The following is a 25,953-nucleotide window of genomic DNA, read 5'->3' on the forward strand; positions in this document are numbered from 1 at the left end:
TAACAAGTGGCAGCAGTGGCATTTTCAAGTAACAGCGTATCGAAATTATTATATAATAATAGTATATAATCTGGCTCAAACTGATACGGGCAGTATTGACAGTATTGCAACTTTCGCCCGTAAAGGTGATGGGCGTGAAGTTTCCGGACAACGTGCACTACGCAGTTTAGCCAATTACAACACCGGCCCAACTAACCAATCTGAGCCCATGCCTGTTTCTGAGGGAGTGGTTTCATAGAATCAGGAAGACAACCGGTCGTTCAAATGGCAGAGGAGAAATCATCTTACAATAAAGGTGAAATTTATGAAAAATAAGGCTAAAAAAAAAAAAAAAAAAAGACGAAGACATGTTATATTGCACCCCATAAACACAATCATGCAAAGAAAAAAAGCAGTAAACCACCCCTTTAACATCCGTAACCACGCCCCTCCAACTGACAGTAGACAGGCTGAATGAAACACCTACTTTTCTAGATCCAATCAGGTGCTAGTTGGAAAAAGCCACACCCACTTTTTTCCTCATTTAGTATTCCGTTTCTTTCGGAAATACGTCACAACACTGAGATAAAGTCGGTTGCAACTTCCGGTTCACGTGGACTTTAAATAAATTTTGACTAGTCAAAACTCTGTTTGCTATGAGAGTTCAGTTTAAACGCGGGGTTGGTGCCATGTGACATTTAATTTGACAACATTTTAAGGATGTGTAGTGCAAATATCTTTATATTATATAATTATACTTCCATTTTAGTTAACTTTCTTTCCAGTGCAAAATAAATAGTACATAAAAAAACAGCTAATAAAGAAAATATAAAATATATATTTTATATATATTACCTGTTTTTTTTATGTATTGTTGTTTTGCACTGGAAAGGAAATATTGCACTCAAATAATGCATTCAAGCAATACAACACCTGTGTTGTAGCCAATTTTTATACGTGTTATATGTTTTTTGTTAGTGGTAAATTGGATAGGGGTGACGCTCTTCCACCTGCACACCAGGGGGCATAGGTAGGGCTTCACAGTGGTTACGGAGACTACATAAGGAAGTCACAGGTGAATATCGACAGGGAATTACGATCTGGGGGAGCCACACAGTTTTTCAACCGTGCATGAGTGCATGCGTGGATGTTCGTGATGAATCTTGTCATGGTCAGCTGTTAGCATCATGTTTATCGTTGCTTGCATATGTACGAGCTCAGTTTACATCAGCAATGCAAGTAGCAGTGTTTGTAAGTAATTTTAATCTGCATAAAATAAAGTGTTAATCGAATGCCATGGCAGACCTGATTTCTTGCACCATTACGCGTTGAAGACGACTTCAAATTCCCTCAAGTGGCTTTTTTTGTGGTACGATCGCCACTACATTAAGTTGAAAAACTGTGTGGCTCCCCCAGATCGTAATTCCCTGTCGATATTCACCTGTGACTTCCTTATGTAGTCTCCGTAACCACTGTGAAGCCCTACCTATGCCCCCTGGTGTGCAGGTGGAAGAGCGTCACCCCTATCCAATTTACCACTAACAAAAAACATATAACACGTATAAAAATTGGCTACAACACACCGGCCCCTAATTGTTACTCCAGAATAACATAACAATTAAACACCATAAAAACAATGGACCACTGAGAGGAGGTAATGAGACTGGAAGCAGCTATCCTGCCATTACAGTTAACCGAATATCTATTGCTAACATAGAGGAACTGTTGGTGAAGCAATATAATCACGACTTTAATGAGAAAGTAACAGAGGAAAAGCCAGAACTGTCCAGAGAAGATCTCAAGTTTATGGAAATCATGAACAGCTCAGTTGAACTCCGCAATGGTCATTATTGCATGAGATTACCTTTCAGGGAGGAAAATGTTATCATGCCTAATAACCGTCATGTTGCTGAACAAAGGGTCCTCTGTTTGAAAAGGAAATTTAAGAAAAATGCTACCTTTAAAGAAGAATACACTCATTTTCTCAGTGATGTCATAAATAAAGGATATGCAGAAAAGGTGCCAGAAGATCAAAGGAAAGGAAAAGAAGGAAAAGTCTGGTACATCCCGCATCATGGCGTGTACCATACAAAAAAGGGAACCTTGAGGGTAGTATTTGATTGTGGTGCAAGCTTTAAGGGGATGTCGCTCAACAGTCAGCTACTTCAGGGACCTGATTTGACGAATTCATTGCTTGGAGTCCTGATAAGGTTTCGTCAAGAAGTTGTAGCAGTGATGGCTGATATCCAGGCGATGTATCATCAAGTTAAAGTGACAAAACAGGATGTTGATTTTCTTCGCTTCCTGTGGTGGCCAACTGGTGAATTAACACAACCTCTTACTGAATATAGAATGATTGTTCATCTATTCGGTGCAATATCCTCACCCAGCTGCGCCAGTTTCGCCCTAAAAAAAACAGCCGAGGACAACAGGGCAAAGTTTCCAGCACACGTGACGGACACAATCAAGCATAACTTCTACGTGGACGACTGCTTGAAGTCCCTCCCTTCAGAAGCAGAGGCCATGGCCCTGGTGAGAGACCTGACAACTGTATGCCAGTTGGGGGGGTTTCAGCTGGTGAAATGGATTAGCAACAGCAGGTCAGTGTTGGAATCTATTGATGTGGAAAAAAGAGCTAAGGAAGTGAAACAATTGAATCTCGACAGAGACAATCTCCCTGTCGAGAGAACACTTGGACTGCAATGGTGTGCAGAAACTGACACCTTCAGGTTCAAAATGGCAGTTCAGGAAAGACCACTGACAAGACGAGGTATCTTGTCTGTAATAAGCTCAGTGTACGATCCCATTGGATTCTTAGCACCCTTTGCCTTACCTGCCAAGTTGATGTTACAAAATCTCTGTAGGTTGAACTGCGGTTGGGATGATCACATTTCCCCAAACTACCAACTACAGTGGGTGGGGTGGCTAGAAGATCTAAGAAAACTCAGCTCATTTAGTGTACCTAGATGCATCAAGCCCAGAGATTTTGGACAGCTTACAAGTGCCCAACTACATCACTTCTCTGATGCTAGCGAGGATGGTTATGGTACAGTATCGTACCTAAGGATGCAGAATGACAAGAAGAAGATTCATATTGCCTTCATTCTAGGAAAAGCAAGAGTTGCTCCATTAAAGAAAGTGACAATCCCAAGGATGGAACTAACTGCTGCTGTGCTTGCAGTTCGAATTGATTGGATGTTGAAAACAGAATTGCAACTAGAGTTGGAGAATTCAACCTTTTGGAGTGACAGCACAACTGTGCTAAAGTACATTAGGAATGAAACAAAGCGTTTTCACACCTTTGTGGCCAATAGGATCTCCACAATAAGAGAAACCACTGCTGTCTCACAGTGGAGGTACGTCGATACAAAGCAGAATCCTGCTGATGAGGCTTCACGTGGGGTGAAAATTGAGTACCTGCTCACGAGCAGCAGATGGATCCATGGCCCAGATTTTCTTCTCAAAAATGAAAATGAATGGCCTGTTAACATTGTGGATTCTGTCTCTATCATTGGTGATGATCCAGAGGTCAAAAAAGAGGTTACAGTAAATGTCATAAATTTAACAAATACTGTCAACACAGATACACAGAATGCGACAAACCAGTTGATAACTTATTTCTCTTCATGGAAAAGGCTAAAGACCTCGGTTGCTTGCTTTCTGCAGGTGAGAAAGATGTTGCTGCTGTTGAGTCAGAAGAGAAGAGAAATACAAGCTTCTGTGTCCAGCAGTGTACTTGATATAATTCAACAAAAGAACAAAGTGGAAAAGGAGATGCAAAGATTCAGAACCACACTGACTGGTCAAACCATGTCCCCTGAAGATCTTGAAACCGCTGAAAGTGCCATCATTCAATACTGTCAACTAGACAAGTTCAATGATGAAATAACTGTTTTAAAAGGGGGAACATCAGGAGTGAAGAAAAGCAGCCATATTTACAAACTTGATCCAGTGTTAGAAAAGGGGCTATTGAGAGTGGGTGGAAGGCTCAGTAAAGCAGCAATGACTGAGGGCATGAAACATCCAGTCATTTTGGCTAAAGACCAACATATCTCCACTCTCATTCTTCGCCATATTCATGAGCAATTAGGACATTGTGGAAGAAATCACCTGCTTTCTAAACTTCGTCAGCGGTATTGGATTACTAGCGCAAATGCTGCTGCTAGAAAGATTATTTCATCCTGTGTCATTTGTAGACGTTTTAGAGGAAAGCTGGGTGAACAAAAGATGGCAGATTTGCCGAAAGACAGACTCCAACCTGACCTTCCACCATTCACAAATGTGGGTGTTGACTACTTCGGGCCCTTTGAAGTGAAGAGAGGCCGCAGCTTTGTAAAACGCTATGGTGTTATCTTCACCTGCATGGCCAGCAGGGCAGTGCATTTGGAAATAGCATATTCATTAGACACCAGTTCTTGCATCAATGCACTGCGCAGATTTATATCCAGAAGAGGCCAGGTATCACACATCCGATCAGACAACGGAACCAATTTCGTAGGAACAAAACGTGAGCTGAGAGCGGCTCTGTCTGCTCTTAATCACCAAAAAATCCAAAATGCATTACTTCAGTCAGGAGTGAAATGGAGCTTCAACACTCCTACTGCATCACATCATGGCGGAACGTGGGAACGAATCATTCGCATGGTCAGACAGGTCTTGAACTCAGTCCTTAGTCAGCAAAGTGGGGATGATAAGGGGTTACAAACTCTTCTGTGTGAGGTGGAAGCCATATTAAATGACCGTCCCATCACCAAAGTGTCAAATGATCCTAACGATCTGGAACCTTTGACCCCAAATCACATCCTCCTGTTGAAAGGTAAACCTGCACTCCCACCTGGACTTTTTGAGAAGAGTGATTTATACACAAAACGACGTTGGAGGCAAGTTCAGTTCTTATCGGATCTCTTCTGGCACAGATGGATCCGGGAGTACTTACCTCTGTTGCAGGAACGACAACGGTGGTCAAAGGCCAAGAGAAGCTTCATCATTGGAGACATAGTCATTGTGGCTGACTCTACTGCTCCTCGCGGATCCTGGTTGTTGGGGAAGGTACTGCAGACCTTTCCTGACTCACAAGGACTTGTGCGGTCTGTTAAAGTTCAGACCAAATGCAACATTCTGGAGAGACCAGTCACAAAGATTTGTCTTCTGCAAGAAGCTGGATAAAGACTGATGTATTAGTATGTATACATGGACATTATGAACTAAAAGCACATGTGAATGATGGATATTTTATTGGCTCCATTGTTTTTATGGTGTTTAATTGTTATGTTATTCTGGAGTAACAATTAGGGGCCGGTGTGTTGTAGCCAATTTTTATACGTGTTATATGTTTTTTGTTAGTGGTAAATTGGATAGGGGTGACGCTCTTCCACCTGCACACCAGGGGGCATAGGTAGGGCTTCACAGTGGTTACGGAGACTACATAAGGAAGTCACAGGTGAATATCGACAGGGAATTACGATCTGGGGGAGCCACACAGTTTTTCAACCGTGCATGAGTGCATGCGTGGATGTTCGTGATGAATCTTGTCATGGTCAGCTGTTAGCATCATGTTTATCGTTGCTTGCATATGTACGAGCTCAGTTTACATCAGCAATGCAAGTAGCAGTGTTTGTAAGTAATTTTAATCTGCATAAAATAAAGTGTTAATCGAATGCCATGGCAGACCTGATTTCTTGCACCATTACGCGTTGAAGACGACTTCAAATTCCCTCAAGTGGCTTTTTTTGTGGTACTATCGCCACTACAACCTGTATATATGCACAAGGAAAATGGCTAATGTAGTTTTTCGCCACAAATTCTGCTGTTAAACAGAATTAAGTTGAAATGATGCAGGTTGAAGGGTTCAAGAGAAGCAAATATTATATATATATGCACAAGCAAAATCTCACAGAAACAAATAAACCTCCAGACTAAGCACATTGTGCAGCTATTCCCATTCAATTCTATATTTTTGTGCTCTTTTTCGCCGGCTGCTTGGAAGTAACGTTAGTCATTTTTACATTTCCCGCTGTTGTCACTTGTCATCATCGTTGCTACGATACATGACTCACGATGACTGAAACGACCAATTAAAAGGGCATTCTCTGATGATGTTCCAAGATGTTAAAAACGCGACGCTGATCATAGACAAACGGGGAGAAATTAGTATCTACCGTACGCACCGTCTGTTTTTTTCCTACAAATGTCTTCGTTCATAGTCTGACATATATTAGAAGCTATGTGTGTGTCTGTCACGGATTTGCACTGAATTGATTCTCAAAAATACGGAACAAAGTGCGTTCCGTATCGGTTCAATACGGAACAAGACTTTTATGTGTCAAATACGGGATGATTCCGTATTATACGGAACGGTTGGCAACCCTAGTTCTAAGTCAAAACTCATTCCTTCCCAGATCGCAAACATGAATTACCTCCGCCATCTTCTTTCTCTAAAGGAAATGACGTATAACTATGGTTACTGCTGATTGGCCAACCCAGTTGCCAGGAGGAAACTCCTTTGACCAATGAGAAACCTCTTGCCACGCCCATTCCTCCAAGCTGCAGCTGCCCGTCTTATGTAGACTAGCCTACTCTAATTTGACAAAGCGATTGCAAAAAGAATGAAAAAAGAAGGAACATTCGCCTACCAGAAAGTATTTATTTTACCTTATGCATTTACATTACATTTTTCATTTATTCGTTTAGCAGACGCTTTTATCCAAAGCGACTTATTGAGCCGAGGAATTTTTTTTTTTTTTTTATGCAATTGAAGACGAAAAGTAAAGTCACTAACACAATTCTTTCTTCCTTTTTTCTTTGCTTTGTTCTGTTTAGCTACAACAATGTTTAGGTGATCGTTAAATACAGTACAGAATTGTTTATTATTGGCGTTTTGTCTATTGTTATTTGAGTTTTGCTTCGCATTCAAAAAACAGGTTTTGTAATGTTAGCGTGGAATGTTAATTAGACCTTTATAGGTTGAACTGAACGAAAATTTGGAATTTGAATAAAAAAAGACATTGTAGCAATATAATATCTCTCAGAAGATAATATTTTTCAGAAGATAGTTAAATCTGTAATTTTATCCCTTCCATCAGTAATTTTCTGTCAATTACACCCACGATTTAAAAAAAAAAAAACTACTGCAGGGAACGCAAATATTTATTTGGATAACTTTAAATAAAACGAGACTCTAATATCTGAGAACGCGGGACTTTGTGTGCGGGTGTTATACGATCTTCCGAACAGCAGGAGGCGCTGTCTCGAAAAACGAGGGGTCTGAGAATGCGGGACTCTGGGTGCGGAACTGTAGCTTCATAATATTGGAGTTGCTGTGGAGGGAGGGTTTCAGTGGACGAGAAATATAAGCTTTACGACGTGAACGAGAACGATTCGTTCACTTAAAAGATTCGTTCACTTAAAAGATTTGTTCACTTAAAAGATTCGTTCAAAAAGAACGATTCGTTCACGAACATAACATCACTACTTTCCATTGAAAATAGTTGCCAACGCTGCTTCCCTCATTGAGTTTCAGCGTCGAGTCTTCTGAGGTGAGGAGAGCAGTTCACGGTATTTCTCATCTTTACACAACCATCACACACACTTTATACAGTTTGATTAAACGACAGACTCATTTCTGTATTGTTTTCATAGATCACAGCGATACTTGAGCGTCTTTTCTGGCGTCTTCCTTCTGAAATAAACATGTAACGTTAGTGCAGCAGCAGCGAGCATGGGGAGAACACGTGGAGTTCATTCAGACAGATTCGGTGTTTGTTTGTGTGATTGTCTCGATGTTTGGAGTGAAAACTGTTCCTGAATGTCAAGTCAAGAGGTAAAGTTTGAGATCTGTGAGAGGAATTGATGGGAAACGATCTCAAGTGTTACACTGATATAAGTTAGGCATTGAGCCTATAATGAGCAACGTGAGACATTTAAATCACCTCTTAAATGTTAATATTATTTTTTTTATAGCGTTTTACTCTTGGAACAATATTGCTTTGTGATGCTGTTTATTTGTAAACGTTTTATTATCATTAAAGTTATCAGTTTCAGCGCACATAAAATGTAATATTTTAATGATTGAGTACTTTGTGATTGTCATGAAATCTAACTATATTTAGATTAAAATGTACATATTATGCTGCTGTGATTATTTATCTGTAGTGGTTTATGAAGATAAATATCATATTAGTGATTGATGTTTTATCAGTCATATTTTTTCTTTCAGTAGAGCACTTTTACAGGCTTTTATCGTCTATCCTGACTCAAATAATGTGTTTCTGATAGTCTGATGAGGCTCATCAATATTCAGATCTGCTTAAACCACTTTTTAATTCATTACAATGGTTTTTGTTTTCACCTCATTTATTAGATCTCCTGAATCACATCATCAGTGAAGCTCCTCCCACAGTAATTCTCCAATAAATGCTGTAAATCCCCATCAGCTACAAGTGGAGACGAGCATGAAAGCATCAGGAAGAGCTGAAATCTGCAGAGACTGAGTTTATTAAAGAGGACAGTGAGAACACGAGTGATCCAGAACCCTGCAGAATGAAACACACTGAAGATCCTGAAGAACAAAGAGGTTGGTGTTTATTCTTCATTCGTTCATGATGCTGAAGAACATTCATGTTAGAAACATTTAAGCACTTCATCACATTTAGATAAACAGTTAAACTATGAAATGGTACAGAATGTTCTGGGTTTTCTTCAACAAATGGTCAGTAAAGGGAGATTTGAGACATTTATAAATTGATTGTTAACATCAGATCAAGCTAAATACTATTTTAACTGTTTTATTTTACATTTATTTTATATCTGGTTCCCAAATTGCAACAACATTACCAGAAGTTTTGTCATTTTCAATATAGTTTACTAAATAGTAATTTTTTTTTAGGAATAATTAGTAAACACTAAGTTACTGATAAGTTAAGTTGTTTTTTTTCTGCTGGCTGAGACCAGGGGAGAGCGGTGCTTTCACGGAGCTCGTCCCCCCCGGCTGCTCTTTTTTTCAATATCCCGTGAGATTCAGGTCGAGGTGTTGGTTTGGCTTCTCTCTTTAAGGACGATTATAGATTACTACCTGCTTACTGTTACGCTACTTTTGAGCTTCAATTGTTTGTAGTGCTGTAGCGACGCGTCGACGATTCGACGTGAGAATTACGTTGACGTCATATTTTTTCGTCGACACTAATTTATTTATTTTTTGCACCGTTCCCGGAGGTACAGCTCGACACACACACACGTGGGAGACCAAAACATTGCAGAATGGAGGACGAAACAGCAACCTCTTCACAGAATTCCCAATAGTGTTGTCAAAGTACCAGTCGGTACTGAAAATGTGACGGTACCAGCATTTCTGTAGTACCGGGTATATTCGGCACCCACTAATAGGCGCTGCTTTCTGCCGCTTCCGTGTTTATCTCAGCGCGGGCTCAAGACTAACTTTTTTACTATGAGCACTGTAGCCGATATATACCACGATATAGTGTCTGTGTGTATTAAATTGCAAAAAGACTATTTAAATATTAACCCTGCATGTTCTGCTTGTCTCTGTGTGAATGGATGGCGCAGACGCGCGGTTTCATTTACCTCACACACACACACGCACACACTAAAGAACGAGTGACGCTCGCGCTGTTTTCAGTCTCTGCTGCCTCACGATATGATGACATGATGAAATTCATCTCCAGAGCCACTCTGAGAGTCACTTCATGAGCATTTTACTGTTTTGAGAAAAACTATGGTCATATCATACATACACAGAAACTCAAGGTCTTCACGGCAACCCGTCAAAATAAAAGTTCGGTTTAACTTTGAAAAATTGTACAGAAATAATGATATTAGTCTACTTTACAATAGATTTAGCTACATCTAAAAATACTACTACTAATAATAATAATGTGTGCATAAAAAGGTTGCTTATTTTTAAGCAATATTTCTCAATATTTGCGTTTTACAGCATGTAGCCTTCAATGTATTATTTACCTATGATTACTGTCATAAATAATAAAGTAATTGAATTGAATGTTTTTTTTCTTTCAAATAGTTAAATAAAATAGAAAAATAGTTCCAACAGATTTTGAACTAATGTGAACGGTAGCTAATAACCTACAAACTGCACAGAGCTAAGATGCCTTGGTTAGTCCAGCACCAGCAAAGTGCACAGCTGCTAGATCTAGCTAACAGTAGCAAGCAGATTGCAGTAGCTTTTAACGTTACGTTAGCTAACTCAAGTCACGACTTAACGTTAGTTAGCATTAACTAGTGTTGGGTCCGAGTCCACCTTTGTCGAGTCCGAGTCGAGTCCAAGTCCTTAACAACCGAGTACAAGTCCAAGTCCGAGTCCAAAGAGGGTCGAGTCGGACTTGAGTCCGAGTCCTTAACATCCGAGTCCGAGTCGAGTCCGGCCGAGTCCACAAAGATTTAAATGATTTGAAATTGACCTTTCACAAAGACCCGCCCCTCTTGGTTACTGTTGCTACGTCCGACAAGCCATTCCTCTCTCACTCCACATGTTCTCGGTCGGAGCAAAGAGGACACTAACAATGTGCCAACAGACAGAACAGGGTACTTTTGGTTTGAAATAAAGTCTCAGCTTTCAATTTTTAAATTTTTATGAAATTCAAACGATAAATACTGTTTTGTGGTGCTTTAATGTGTAGGCCTCAGTTCAAGCAGCACGTGAACTGATAATCTCTTCTAGTTATAGCACAAATTTCTAAAAAAGAAATCAATACACACTATTTTTCAAGTTCAAGTCCACTGCCTTTAATCTACTAACTGATTTGGTTTGTTTGTCGAACAAAAATGGCGTGTATCTGCATTATAATTGGTCAGATCACCTGTCAATCAAATCCCGGCGAAAGGTCTCAACACTGAGCTCTTAAATTAATATTTTAAACCTTACAAAATGATTGCAATGTATAGTTACAGTCATACGTTTACCTATTGTACATCTTTTACAATCTGCAAGGTAATGCTTAATAATGCAACACGATGCATTAAGAGCCAGGGGTAAACTTTTGAGCAAGATGATGATGTTTAAATTTTTCTTATTGTGTTGTACATGCTAATATCTTATTTAGCCTCTGAAGGGTTGGACTAAATTAATAAATGCATTTTTAAACAAATAAGACCAATTTACACCAATGATCCAGTTCAAAAGTTTACACCTCTTGGCTCTTAACGGATGCTTCCTTCTTGTGCATCACTAAATGTTTGCAGGGTTTGTAATAGTTGTGTATGAGTCCCTCAGTTGTCACCAGTGTGAAAGTATGGATCTTACAATCATAGTCACTGCTAGTAAGGAGTCAAATATGCAGAAGATGCTGGAAAAGCAAAGAATGTGCAGGAGCTGGATGATTTTTCCTCAACCATTAAAAAAAAAAAAAAGTTGTGGATCATTCAGGTAATGACACAATATTAAAATCGAGCCTATGTAATTTGTCTTTATTTTGTGTTTGTATTTTATTTAGGCTATTAAACATCTGTTATGTGAAAAAGCTTTTTCAGGGCAGTACTAAATAGAAACAATGTGTATGATCCGTCTTATTAAAAAACATAAAAATAACATTTTGGAGATTCTGCAAGGAGTATGTAAACTTATGACTAAAGTATAAATGCAACAAAAATGATAACATTATTAGACGCCAAAATGTTGCTATGGTTATCAAGTTTCTTATGTTGCTATGTGTCAAATCATCGCAATTTCATGACTCAAAGGACAAAAAATAAGTGGATTCAATCCCAGATTTAAATGCAGTTATCACTATTTATAATTTACAGTGTGAACGTAACCACTGGTCCTCTAGAAGTATGAAAAACAAAACTATTTAGATTGTCAACAGCGCTCCCTTTAAGCCATCACTTACCGCGTTCGGCACTCTCCCTAAAACTCTCGTCATAAACACTGACTGAAGTTGTCCGCACTGCACAGTGAATATCTTATTTATATTGCGTCTAGGGAGACTTTGTTGTTTATGAGGGGATTTGCGAAAGGATAAAGCTCGTGCTGATTCTAAACATACATTTTGAGCGAATTATTCGCATGCGGACTCTAAAACGCCTCTGATTTGCCACTGTGTTTATGCACTTAACTGTGATTGGCTACAATGCTCAACGCTGAAACAACGTTGTTTCGTTTCGTTTTTGAATAAAAAAAATTCACAAATTTAGTTTTGTGTCATCCAGTGCCCGGACTCGACTGGACTCGGACATTTTTCCGAGTCTAAAATGTCCCGAGTCCGTGTCAAGTCCGAGTACAAATTCATTCGAGTGCGTGACAAGTCCGAGTCCATTCAAAATTGGACTCGAGACCGGACTCGAGTCCGAGTCCGAGTTCGAGTACCCCAACTCTAGCATTAACTCATGCTGTGGTCGTTTACGAGTCAAATACATAACGAAAAATAATTGTTATATTAGTCGTTAGATTAGTCGACTAATCGATAAAATAATCGCCCAACTAATCGTTTTATTAATAATCGTTTACCCCAGCCCTAATTGTTTGTGGCTGACCTGAATTCACCTGTTTTATTTGCTGTCATTTATCGTCCACCAAATCCCAACAAAGATTTTATTCTAATTAGATTTATTTAGTTTTTGGCTGATGTTGTTACGAAATTTGATAAGCTCCTGATCTGTGGGGATTTCAACATTCATGTTTGTTGCCCCTTAAATCGACTTGCTAATGATTTATAAAAATCTGTTAAACTCGTTTGGCCTCATTATTTCTCTTGGTCTTTCAGTATCAGTCACAGAAATGTTGGAATCAGGTATTTCGGATCACTTCCCCATTAAATTTGAGTTTAGTGTTCCACAACCTCCTAAACCTGTACCTGCAGTCTCTAGGTGTCGCTGTTTCACACCCTCTTCAGCTGGAGAGTTTGCTTTGATGTTCTTGGGCTCTCAGTTTTATGCCAAGAATGATATGGTTCTTCCATCTTCCCCAGATAACACTCTCTCTGCATTTTATTCTACCAGTGCTGAAATCTTAGACTCCGTTGCCCCTTATCGGTTTAGGCTTATTAAACCTACAGTGGACCCCTGGTTAAACGACAACACAAGGACCATAAGGCAACACTGCAGACAAGCTGAAAGGAGGTGGAAGAAGGACCAATTGCAGGTTTCTCTGGAAATGTTAAGGGATAGTCTTTTAGAGTATCAGAGGGCAGTAAAGGTGGACAGATGATCTCTCATCTGTCATAGTTAACAGCTGTCATGAACCTAAGGTGTTATTCAACGCTACTAACTCTGTTCTGAATCCACGTACTTTTGCTTAGTGGGAGGCTTCAACCAGTATGTGTAAGAAGTTTTTATTTTACTTAATTGATAAAGTAGCTTTACTTAGGCAAAATGCCAGTGTTGATCTTAGTATGTTTGTACCTGCTGATCCTTTGTATTCAGCTGTTTTTGGGGAATTTAAACCTATCTCTCTGTCGATGCTATCTCAGGTTGTATGCCACATGAAATCTACCAACTGTATTTTAGATATTGTTCCAGGTTTTTAGCACTCTTGGGTCGAGTTTGCTTATGTTTTTTAATTTTTGTCTTAGTTCTGGCTCTGTCCCGGATGCTTTTAAACATGCCGTGGTTAGACCTCTGCTTAAAAAACCCAATCTTGATCCTAATGTATTGTCAAATTTTAGACCAGTTTCACATCTGCCATTTCTTTCGAAGGTGTTGGAGAAAGTTGTTTTTAATCAGTTACAAGCTTTTCTACAACAGAACTCCGTGTTTGAGAAATTTCAATCTGGATTTAGATCACGTCATAGCACTGAGTCGGCACTGTTAAGGGTTCACAATGATATAGCCTTGTCTGTAGATTCAGGGGACCGTACTGTAATAGTGCTTCTGGACTTAACAGCAGCATTTGATACAGTAGATCATTCAATTCTTCTCGCACGCCTTTAGCATTGTGTAGGCATTCAAGGATCCGCACTTAAGTGGTTTAGCTCCTATTTGACAAACAGGAGTTTCTCTGTCACAATGGGTGACTTTTCCTCATCGTCTCCTCCTCTCTATTGTGGTGTGCCCCAGGGTTCAATGCTTGGCCCCACTCTATTTTCTTTGTATATGTTGCCACTAGGGGCTATAATAAAAAAGCATAATATATCATTTCATTGTTATGCAGATGATGTGCAAATCTATCTGCCTATGAAATCGAATGACAGTATTGCATTAAATCATTTGCAAAATTGCATTGATCATATTAAGTTGTGGCTTTCTCGGAACTTCCTTAAGCTGAACGAAGATAAAAGTGAATGCATTATCTTCAATACGAAATGCATGTCAAAAAATCCTACTTTAAGATTGGGAGCTTTGACTTCGTGCGCCAAGCAAACTGTCAGAAATTTGGGTGTGACTTTTGATTGCAGCATGAAATTTGAAAAACAGATTAGCAATGTGGTTAAAATTAGCTTCTTCCAACTTCGTCTGTTGGCTAAAGTTAAGCCGTTTCTTAGTAGGCACGATTTAGAAAAGGCTTTACATGCCTTTATTAGTTCAAGGCTTGATTATTGCCAGGGGTGCACATAACTGGTACGCAGGTACGCATGCGCGACAAAAATCAAGAATGCGTAATGCCACTTGTGTTACTACGCGCCTTTGCGTACTGTCGCCAAAATGCAACCTAGGCAGTGTACATTTCATTTTTTACAGAAAACGAGACGATAACTAAATAAAACCCCGTTTTAAATGACGAGCACTATGACGAAAATGTATTGACATTTTCGTCAACGAATACAAACTAGACGGAAATGTTAGGGAGGGACGATTGGGGAAGAGATCCAGTCAGAACTGATTTGCGTTTGTGGAAGATGCGCTACCCAGCGGGAGAAAGAGAAGGGCAGATATATGGATAGATCTGAATAAGAGTGACGACGCGAAAGAGAGCTTTATTCAGTATGTTTTTCTGTGCGAATACACACACACGCGCGCGCGCGCTCTACCGAAGTGTGCAGCCCTGCACATACAGCTAAAGCGCGCTGCGCGCAAGAACTGAATTGGGCTCTCTTTCGCTTCTGAATGGACAAATACACACAACATTATGTCTAAATTTCCGTTTTGGAGAGTATTCACGTAAACCCAGTCGGTTATGTCTTTACAGAACGTACAGTGCATCCGTGCAATTGGATCTGCACACTCGGTCTTAAAGTGACAGTGCGTAATAAACCTATGCCTTCTGTAGTACACTTAATATTGATCAAACAACAAAATAAAAAGAGAAAATCCACTGCTCTTTAATATCTTTAATAAGGATTAATTATATTTAATTTATACAAATAAATATATCTGAACAATAACACTTCAAATAAAAAAAAATTTCTATCATTTTAGGCCGTTTTTTTTCACGCTGGTGTAAATTTATGTGTTCGTTTTTTTTATTTTATATAAGTTTGGTTTTAGTTAGTTATTTTTATGCTATAAAAATGTGAATATGATGTCATGATTGACAGCTGTGGCCACGCTACATATGGGGTGAGTACCAAACACCATCTCCTGGTACTCACATGAGTAACTCACTGAAAAAGTTATGTGCACCCCTGATTATTGCAATCCTCTTTATGTTGGTCTGAGTCAAATATCTCTTTCCCATCTTCAACTTGTACAAAATGCTGCTGCTCGCTTTTTAACAAGTTCACCTAAAAGAGCACACATCACCCCAGTTCTAACGACTCTGCACGTGCTTCCAGTGCGTTTTAGGGTTGATTTTAAGATTTTGCTGTTTGTTTTTAAAGCTGTAAATGGGCTAGCCCCTGAGTACCTGTCTGAGCTTTTGACTTTGGTTGGACAAAATCGCCGGTTACGGTCTTTTGATCAACAGACTTTACAGGTCCCGAAGTCAAGGTATAAACAGTGGGGCGATAGGGCTTTCGCTGTTGCTGGCCCTAAACTTTGAAACAAGCTCCCCCCTGACATTCGTACTGTGACAGATGTTGTACTTTTTAAAACAAAACTTAAAACTTATTTGTTTAAAATGGCCTTAATACACAGTAGTGGTGAAACAATTTTACTTTCTTCTGATGTTTTTAAGTAATCTAATATGGTTTTTGGCTTTTTTTAATGTTGTGTTTGTCTTTGTACCAATGTTGTTTTCGTCAACGATGACGATAACGCAATTATTTCGTTGACTCACCTTTTTTTAATGACGATAACGCTACGATGACTAGCTAAAAATGGCTCTAAGGTGACTAAAAGATGACGAGACGTTTTCGAGTTTTCGTTGACGAGACGGAACGAAAATGATTATAAGTCTGACGTTCACAATGAATGTGATTTCTGCCTATTTTGCGTGAAATCTGTCTGTTTTGAGCTAAAAAAATATCAGCAATGCCGCTTCCTAATCCTTGTTTTGGGTACGCCCACCACCCGGCTGCCGCGCTGCGCGCACCAGATTCCACACAACAACAACACACCTGCGGCTGCGGCTATAGTCCCTCGCTACACATCTTCGAAGGACCATGGCGGCGACGCCAATAAATGGGCGAGATGATTTATGGACATACATTCAGTATAATCCATCAGAAAGAAAAACGGCACACGCGCGGTCTCTTGCTCTCTCTCCCTCTCTGCCGTGCACGCGCTACGCGGTTTGGAGCACAGTCTCTGTCTCGCGGGCGCGCTCGCTCTAGATTCCGAGAGATTTTAACTAATTCGCGGGCATTAGTGAGCCGCTATCAATATGCGGGAGACTCCCGTAACTTCCGGGAGACTTGGGATGTCTGCATTTTCTATACTGAAATAATATCGGCATTATAATTATTGATTTTTCATTAAGCTATTTTTTTTGGTGCTGCCTCAGCTCTTGGTGCCCTACACACAGCGCGTGATGCGCGTAACCTGTCAAACCTAAGCCCATTTCCAATACTTTTTAACCTAAATTAATTTGTTAAAGACTACTACTTTTTTTTTTTTTACTAAAACTTGACTAAAACCTTTTTGCGTTTTCGTCGACTAAAACTTGACTAAAACCTTTTTGTGTTTTCGTCGACTAAAACTTGACTAAAACTATCAAGTTTACAAGTGACTAAAATGTGACTAAAACTAAAAAGCATTTTCGTCCATAAGACTAAAACGGCAAACAACACTGATTTGTACCTGATGTGAAGCACTCTGGACACCTGGTGGCTGCTGTAAAGTGCTATAGAAATAAAGTTTGATTGATTGATTGATACATTTTGAGCGAATATTCACAAACTTTCTGACATGATCTCTGTTTGGGTTATGTGATGTCATTTTATATAAAAAATGTATATAAACAAATGTCTGTATTAAAGTAAAAATGATTGATAAACACGTATTTGGAATATAATTAAATAACAAGTACTTTGGGTGTCTTGTTCATTATATTTATTTTCATATATACGGCTTATTACGGTTATTGTCATGCTTTCCGTCAGTAAATGACAGCTGCTTTATGCATAACAGATGTGACCATTACATTAATATAAAGGAATGCTATACTGCATCTTGGAGCATGCAGAGATGTAGAACTAGAATTTCTGACAGTATTATAGTTAATTTTTCAACTTTAAAGTTTTAGTTTCTCTCGTTTGTAATTTATTTTTGTTTTGTTTTCTAATTAAAAATCAGTAAATCTATTCTCGTTTATTTTTATTTTTGTCTATTTAAATTCTATTTACAAACTCCCCACACACAGTAATGACCAATAACTAATTTGTTGCAAACTACATTTCTTTTGTTTTAGAATTTTTGTCAAAAAAACAAAATATGTGAAAAACAGCTCGATTTTACGTCTCATCTATTTTAGGTTCAGGTTCTAAAGGGTTAATTATTTTGATGTACTGAAAATTAAATGTTTAAATTTTTTCTTTCATGTCAGACCCGATGGAAGTGGAGGAGGAGAGTGAAGAACTGAGTGAAGTGGAGGAACATCATATCCAACCTGGAGGAAAACCTTTGAGTCGCTCAAAGACTAAACAGACATTTTTAAAGAAAAGAAGAGCCAAGAAATCTTTCACCTGCACTCAGTGTGGAAACAGTTACACAGCCAAACATAATCTTGAGATTCACATGACGATCCACACCGGAGAGAAGCCGTTCTCATGTGATCAGTGTGGAAAGAGTTTCAGTCAATCAGCAAACCTTAATGTTCACATGAGGATCCACACCGGAGAAAAGCCGTTCACATGTGATCAATGCGGGAAAATGTTTCTCTGTTCATCAGCCCTGAAGAGACACCTGACAGTTCATACAAAGGAGAAGCCGCATTCATGTTCTGTGTGTGGAAAGAGTTTTTCACTGCGGGAACATTTACATAAACATGAGAAAACTCACACTGGTGTGAGAGAGTACATGTGCTTTGAGTGTGAGAAGACTTTTACTACAGCGGACAGTTTAAAACGGCACCAGAGAATTCACACTGGAGAAAAACCTTACAAGTGTTCACACTGTGACAAGAGATTCAGTCGATCAGGAAATCTGAAAACACATGAGAGGATCCACACTGGAGAGAAGCCGCATGTATGCCATCAATGTGGAAACAATTTCACATTCAAAAAATCTCTTGATGTTCACATGAGGATCCACACCGGAGAGAAGCCGTTCTCATGTGATCAATGCGGCAAAACATTTCTTAGTTCATCAAACCTGAAGACACACCTGACAGTTCATACGAAGGAGAAGCCGCATTCATGTTCTGTGTGTGGAAAGAGTTTTTCACTGCTGAGCAATTTACATGCACATGAGAAAATTCACACTGGTGTGAGAGAGTACTTGTGCTTTGAGTGTGAGAAGACTTTTATTACAGCGAACAATTTAAAACGGCACCAGAGAATTCACACTGGAGAAAAACCTTACAAGTGTTCACACTGTGACAAGAGATTCAGTCACTCATCACATCTGAAAACACATGAGAGGATCCACAGCAGAGAGAAGCCGCACACGTGTGATCAGTGCGGGAAGAGTTTCTCTTTTAAAACTCAACTGAAGATACACATGAAGATCCATGCAGTGGAGAAACCACATCACCGCAGTGTGAAATCACAGTAGCTCATCTTTATGTGCTGAGAAACATGTTTTTTCTAAGTTAGTTTCCTAACAGCCACGATGAGCGACAACAAATGTTCACATTTGTCTGTTCAGACCAATTAAAAAAAAGTCAGTAAATGCACAGTCAATCTCTGACAGTAGGTGGCGCTCATGGAAAAATGGAAAAGCAACATCGCTGCGCAACTTTGTTTCTGACTCCCGCTTGTCATGCCTGCTACAGACTGTGCAATTTTTGGCATTTCTATAAGATTCATTATAAATCACACTGTACGATATGCATCTAACAAACTTGGGTAGACTGTACAGTGATTACTGTACTGTCCAAAATCCTACAGTGTGTACCGAGCAAGAAAGAACATCAAACAGTATTTTCATGCCTTCAAACAGCCTTTTGTATTGTTGTATTTGTTATGGTGCAGGTCACACATGTGTGTTGAGTTTGTTTTGCAGTACCCATGAGCTTAGCGTTGCGAGCGCCAACACTACTGTTTGAGCTACAGGAAAGTGAGAAGATGACCGACTATAAGATAACTACACATAAGCCACCAAAATTCATCAACTAACCGTTTAGAAATGTCCTGTTGCATTCTACATGTGGTCACTTCTTACGTCTCTCCATCATTGTCTGACTCCGGTTTGAAAAGGCCTAAAGTTTTTGACATTTTTTTTGTGTGTCTGTGTGAGGTAATGAAGAAAGCTCCGCCCCCTGTGCCTGAGCAGCAGCTCATTTACATTTAAAGGGACACACAAAACGTTTGTGCTCACCATTAAAAAGTGACAATTTTAACATGCTCAGGGCTCCAGACTAACTTTTTGCCTTGGTTGCACTGGTGTGCCTAACTTTTTTATTTAGGTGCGCCAGCACAAAATGTAGGTGCACCCAAATTTTTCCTCAGCTCGCGGCGCCTTTAACGCCACAATTTCAAAGTTACCTTTTTACCACGCTCCATATACATTCATGTAAATGATTTTAAACAAGAATAAGGTGAAGGTAAATACCTTCAGCGCTGCTGCTTCTCTTGAGCTGCGCCAGAGCGATCTCACGCCAAAACGCTATTTATGTTTTTGAATTTCGTAAGACAATGGACGTAATTTGAAACCTGAGACTGTTTCATATCAATAGTAACAAAGCACAAAGATTATTGCGATTTATTGGATGGGATGCACGCTACAATGTCCCATTCATTCATCAACTGAAAACAGCATAGCATATCCGTTCCAAGGACTGAGGGCAAGGTAGTTCAGGAAGAGGAACAGTTCATCTATTGCCTGTAAGGACTGACCGATCACAACACAATTATATGTATATGCATTTGTCAATACCGCTAGTAGGTGTACGGTACAGTTACAACAACAGACATCTGATGGTGTGGAACTTATTTCCATTCATTCTGCATTTACTCTGCATTCAATTCTAAAAGTGCTAGTGTTGGTCATAAGGTGAAGATCCTCGCTTCAGAAAGTAAAAGTCCAACCATGTATTGATCAAATATATTGTAATAACTAGCAGTTATTCAGTAAAACGTGGGGACTAAGCTATGCTAATGAACTTTTAATAGGCTAATTGTTACCGCGAGACCAAGAATACCCGAACTAACTTGAACATAAACACACACAACTTTATTTAACACAAAAACCCAACCATCTTGCTTTAATAACGCATAAATCAACTCCCAACACACAATTTCCCATAATGCACCCAGCTGCTAGCGCTGACTGCTAGGTCATTACAATATACATGTCTTCAATGTATATTTGGAGTCGGTCGATTAACCCCAAAGTCCAAAGTGGATTACTTTAAACTGCCACAGTCGGGGGCCGGAGCTTCTACATGACGGCTCTGGCCCAATCGGAGCAGCACGGTCTCGTTACCTAGGCATAGGGCGGCACGTCGACGTGCTCCCCAGACAATGCACTCATCTCTAATATCAGCGAGCCTGAACTCGTGGCTCGTCTGGCTCATCCCCACCACCACAGACAACAGCTTCTTTCCAGGCATTGAAAGATTACTGTTAACCCTCTGGGGTCTAAGGTGTTTTTGGGGTCCTTGAGATGTTTTGACATGCCCTGATATTTGTATTTTTTTCAGTTGCTTATAAACATATTAATGGCAAAGGTGTAATTATTTAGCACGAACATGTCTATCATAATATGTGAGCAACATGTATGTACATGTTTGCATTTTTGAGAGAATATTATTTATGCGTGGTTATTCAAAAAAACTCAAACTTAAATTGTCTGATATAAGACCACAAACTACCAACTTCACATATTCCCACAATACTTTTGACTAATGGATGTTGTCGCCTACAGTTTTTACTTTATCTGAAAATCATCCGGGCTAATCGTTCACATTACAGTTTTTTTCAGTCGGTAACAAGCGTTTGTCCAGCCAGTTGTCACATTTTCAAAACTCTAAACACAATTAGCACAGCATTGTTTTGTGGCCACACCATTCATACATTTCATGTCGTTTTCACACAATATGCAGTCAGTGAACACATTTCCATAATTCTTACATTTTCTTAACAGACAAGCTATACCTCCCAACAAAATTATAGATTGTTTTTGTAGTATTTACGAATGTTAACACACAACATCCCAATATAGCAAAAGCAATATTCCAAACCTTAGATACAGTATAAAAACCTCTGCTTCTGCAATGATATCATTTCAAAAACAAAATATCTCAGCTGATAATAAACAAACAATTGAATAATTGACACAGAGCTGATTTATGTTGGGTAAATTGGACCAACCACAGCTGATTTCAGTCTGGCTTAGACTGGCAGGGGTTATTTTTTTATATTACATTGACACTTATAAAAGGAGGAGAAGGGAGAAGAGCAGGCCCAGTGAGAGATGCAGTGAGCCAGTGGACCCTATAATACCGAGCGCATCCTTGCCTTCCTCAATGATCTCCACCAGCGCCTGGGTCCAGAGCAGCGCCTGGTTCTCATGAAAACATGAGGACCTTTGTAATTACCTGGGACAATGTGGCTTTCCATCATTCTCAAGCAATAACAACATGGTTTGAAATCCACCCAAGACTGGTAAGTCTCTTCCTTCCACCCTATTCACCTTTCCTCAACCCCATAGAGGAGATATTTTCTGCATGGAGGTGGAAGGTTTATGACCATCAGCCACATGACCAGATATTGAAGTGTACTAAGTGCACTTAAAAAAAAAAAAATTTCCACCTGGGTCACCTGGGAGTATACACTTAATATCAATTTAAGAATTTGTAATAATTAGTTTATTTTTATAAAGTGTACTTAAATAGCACTTTTGGGAAAATTAAATTTTTGACTATTACATTTTAAATATATTTTAAGTAAAATCAATTTAATTTAAACTTATAATAGCTATCTAAAAGTGCACTAACAATGAACTATTTTTAATGTGTTAAAAATGTACTTGTAAGAAATACACTAATAAAACACTTCTGTGTATTTTTTCAATAGTATATCTTTTTTCTTATGCACTAAAAATACATTTAAAATATCAATGTTATTTAGTATACTTTCGCAATTACACTTAAGTACTACTTAAGTAAAAATATACTTTTAATTAGTGTATATAGTGTATAATTTTTTAACTTTTCTTTAGCACAAAAAATAGGAATGTACTACAAATGTACTTTCTTGTATTTAAGTGTTTTTTTAGTGCACTCAAATACACTTTATTTTCACCTGGGAATACACTTCCATAATGTACTTAAAGTGCTCTATTTTCGACCCACTTATTTTGCACTTAATATACTAAAAGCTTATCTTAAGTACTGCTTAATATAAACTTAAGATCATCTTAGTGTACTAAATTGTGCTTTTTTGGGACACATTGAAGTTGAACTAAAGTGTATTTTTAATATACTATTTCATTTTTTTTTTAATGTATTTCGTTAACACTTTAAGTACAATTGAAACCATCTTTAAATACAATAATAAACTATTTAATGTTACGGAATTATGTAACTCCGTATACTGTTTTGATTGTATATTGTTTGTATATTCTGTTGTGTTTCTTGTCTCTTTCGTTTTCTTTTATTTGTTCCAAGCAGGATAATCCTGATCAGCTGTGAGATGGCTCCACCCTTTGGTTAACGCGGGCTTAAAAGAATGCTTCCGTTATCTGAAGGCGAGCTGTTGCGATTCCGGGCCGGTCGCACTTCTCCTGTCTCCTCTCCAGCCGTCAGATCATTTTTCCTGAGTTAGCTTATGTTATGTTTCTGTTATTTTCAGTGATAGTGTTTTTGTAGGGTTGACCTGCCCTTTTCTTTGAAATTCCGTTCGTTCTGTTTTGTTAGTGTATTTAGGGAAATTCGTTGGATTTTGATTTTGGATACTTTGAGGGAAGTTAGTTTTGATATTTTGTTTATTATCTGTTTTGTTTGTTATTTTGGGCCTTGGGTCTTCCTGAAGATTTTACACCCACTGGTTTGTTACTTTGGAGATATTTACATTTTACGTGTGTTTGTTTTTTTCTTCATATTTTTTTTCTAATAAAACGTTTATCGTTTTTTCTTACCGAAACTTCAGACTCGTTGGTTTCTTTTGGTCTGACGACTGGGTGTGGGAGTCATGTCTATTATTCTTTTTTACGATTTAACCTAGACAGATCGTAATAAATGGGGGCTCGTCCGCTGCTTTTTATTCTTTTTTTTTTTTCTTTAGGCCATATTTTGTTTGCTTATTTGATGTTTTCTTTTTCTTTTTTTTTCGTCTCCGGGGAAAATTTGTTAGGATCTCTTACTGGTGTGTACACTATTTGCTAAATGCATTTATTGTTGTTTCTGATTGGCAGTTTTTACTTGTGTAAAGGGGTTGGAAATAGTTATATAATGGAGTTTAGCATTGAATCCTTTAGCCTTAAACCTACTTTTGAAGCATTGGAGAAATGTCGTAAAGCTGACTTGTTTTTGGTGGCTGATTTTTATAATATACCTATTCAAAGAGCTGGGACAAAGGAGGTAATTCGAGAAGCGTTGCGTGAAAAATTAGTGAGGATTGGAATTTTAGAAGGAGTTGAATCCAGTCCAGAGTTACGAAATGCCGAAGCGGGTGTGCAGGGTGCGGAAGCTACTTTTGAGGAATCTGTTGATGGAAACGCTGCTGCTAATCCGCTTGTAGGTTTGAACACAGAGGATCTTAAATTGGCAGTTAGGCTTAAAGAACTTGATCTAGAAGTTAAACGGCAGGAGCATAACACACAGCTTTTAAAGATGAAGCAGTATGAGCTGGAAAGCCAAGGCGCTCGTCGTTTGCCGGTGAGTACTTTTAAAGTTCCTGTATCACCTGATAGGCCTACTGTTAATGTTGATTATCATGTGTCACCTTTTGCAAATTCAAATGAATTTGACATTAGCAGACAAATTCGATTGGTCCCTACGTTTAGAGAATCCGAGGTTGACTCTTATTTTAACGCGTTTGAACGTATAGCTGCCGCCTTGCATTGGCCTGGGGAAATCTGGCCGCTTCTACTTCAGTGCAAGTTGGTTGGGAAAGCGCAGGAGGTATATGCCTCTATGTCAATTGAAGAGAGTCTTGAATACGATGCATTAAAAGCGTCTGTGCTCAGAGCTTATGAATTAGTCCCAGAAGCGTATCGTCAGAAGTTTCGTTGTCATATAAAAGCTGCCAATCAGACGTTTGTGGAGTTCGCCCGTGACAAGGGAGCTCTTTTTGATAAGTGGTGTCAATCCAGTAAGATAAGTGATTTTGGCAAACTTCGTGAATTGGTATTACTAGAAGATTTCAAGAATTCGTTATCCGATAGAATTGTGGTTCACCTAAATGATCAGAAAGTGACCACACTTTCACAGGCCGCTGTTTGTGCAGATGAATTCGTTCTGACGCACAAAAACAATTTTTTTCCACCTAATCGTCGGGAAAATTCTCAAATTAGTGTGGGTAAAAATGTGAAATATTCGAAGACCGTGGTTCCAAATCAAGTAGAAAATCGTGAATGTTTCTACTGTTACGAATTTGGTAATTTGATCGCTGTGTGTCCAGTACTGAAAAAGAAAAATCAGTCACCAAGAGGGGACAATCCTAAAAGTGTTGGTTTCGTTCGTGTGAAATCGAAAATTAACCTCGATGAACAAAAGGTTGATTCAGTTTATGATCCATTTATTTCTGAGGGTATAGTGTCTTTCGTTGATCAAAAAGAGATAAAATCTATTCGGATTCTCCGTGACACTGGAGCAGCTCAATCGTTCATACTTGATAGTGTGTTACCATTTTCGAAAGATTCGTCATGCAATTCAAATGTCTTGGTTCAAGGCATTGAACTGGGAATACTTGAAGTACCTTTGCATTTAGTGCTATTAAAGTTGCCGTACGTCCGCAGTTGCCTATTAGAGGAATTGATCTGATCCTCGGCAATGATCTTGCCGGAGAAAAAGTTTTGCCATTACCCGAATTGATCAATGATCCGATTTATGAACTTCAAAATTCAAAAGATTTGGCTTCTGAATTTCCTTCAGTGTTTCCTGTGTGCGCGGTTACGCGAGCGCAAGCTCGTAAGTTCGGAGATGTAGTAGGTCTTTCCGATAGTTTCTTGAATCTGACTGAACCTGTTGAAGAATCTCCTAATTCTTTTGATGCTCATGTGCTAAAGCGCTCTGAGCCGCTGTCCACGCATTCAAGTGCTGAAGTTGACCTGTCATTGTTCATTGACAGAGCAACATTCATCACTGAGCAACAACAGGACGTTTCTCTTGCTCGTTGCCGAATGTCAGCGGTGGAGAAAGATGATTTAGATTAGAGACCTATTGCTTATTTCTGGGACGATGGCTTATTAATGCGCAAGTGGTCATCAATTGTTTGTGAATTTGAATGCAATTCAGTTTATCAGATTGTGGTACCTGTAAACTCACGTTCTCACGTTTTGAATTTGGCTCATGACCATAATTTTTCGGGTCATTTGGGCATCACGAAGACGTATAAACGCATTTTAAGACACTTTTTCTGGCCT

General features: G+C 38.9%; 2 protein-coding genes across 4 annotated transcripts in view; one reads left to right on the top strand and one right to left on the bottom strand.

The window, feature by feature from the left end:
- The window catches only part of LOC306999735 (uncharacterized protein), a 501,826-nt gene extending 481,901 nt beyond the window's left edge, over positions 1-19,925 (top strand). The window contains exons 1-4 of one of the 3 annotated variants that reach the window (XM_079614657.1): positions 7,253-7,514; positions 7,618-7,798; positions 8,339-8,551; positions 17,810-19,925. In XM_079614657.1, the coding sequence (XP_079470783.1) occupies positions 8,518-8,551; positions 17,810-18,978 (1,203 nt within the window). In that variant the 5' untranslated portion in view covers positions 7,253-7,514; positions 7,618-7,798; positions 8,339-8,517 and the 3' untranslated portion in view covers positions 18,979-19,925. Of the gene's footprint in view, positions 1-7,250; positions 7,515-7,617; positions 7,799-8,338; positions 8,552-17,809 lie in introns of those variants that run through there. The other 2 variants (XM_079614658.1, XM_079614659.1) reach the window with 2 other exon arrangements.
- Positions 1-25,953, bottom strand: part of LOC306999562 (uncharacterized protein) — an 825,164-nt gene that overhangs the window by 164,435 nt on the left and 634,776 nt on the right. The window lies entirely within an intron of this gene.

The sequence above is a fragment of the Phoxinus phoxinus genome, assembly GCF_949152265.1.
Source record: "Phoxinus phoxinus genome assembly, chromosome: 1".
Classification (NCBI taxonomy): domain Eukaryota; kingdom Metazoa; phylum Chordata; class Actinopteri; order Cypriniformes; family Leuciscidae; genus Phoxinus; species Phoxinus phoxinus.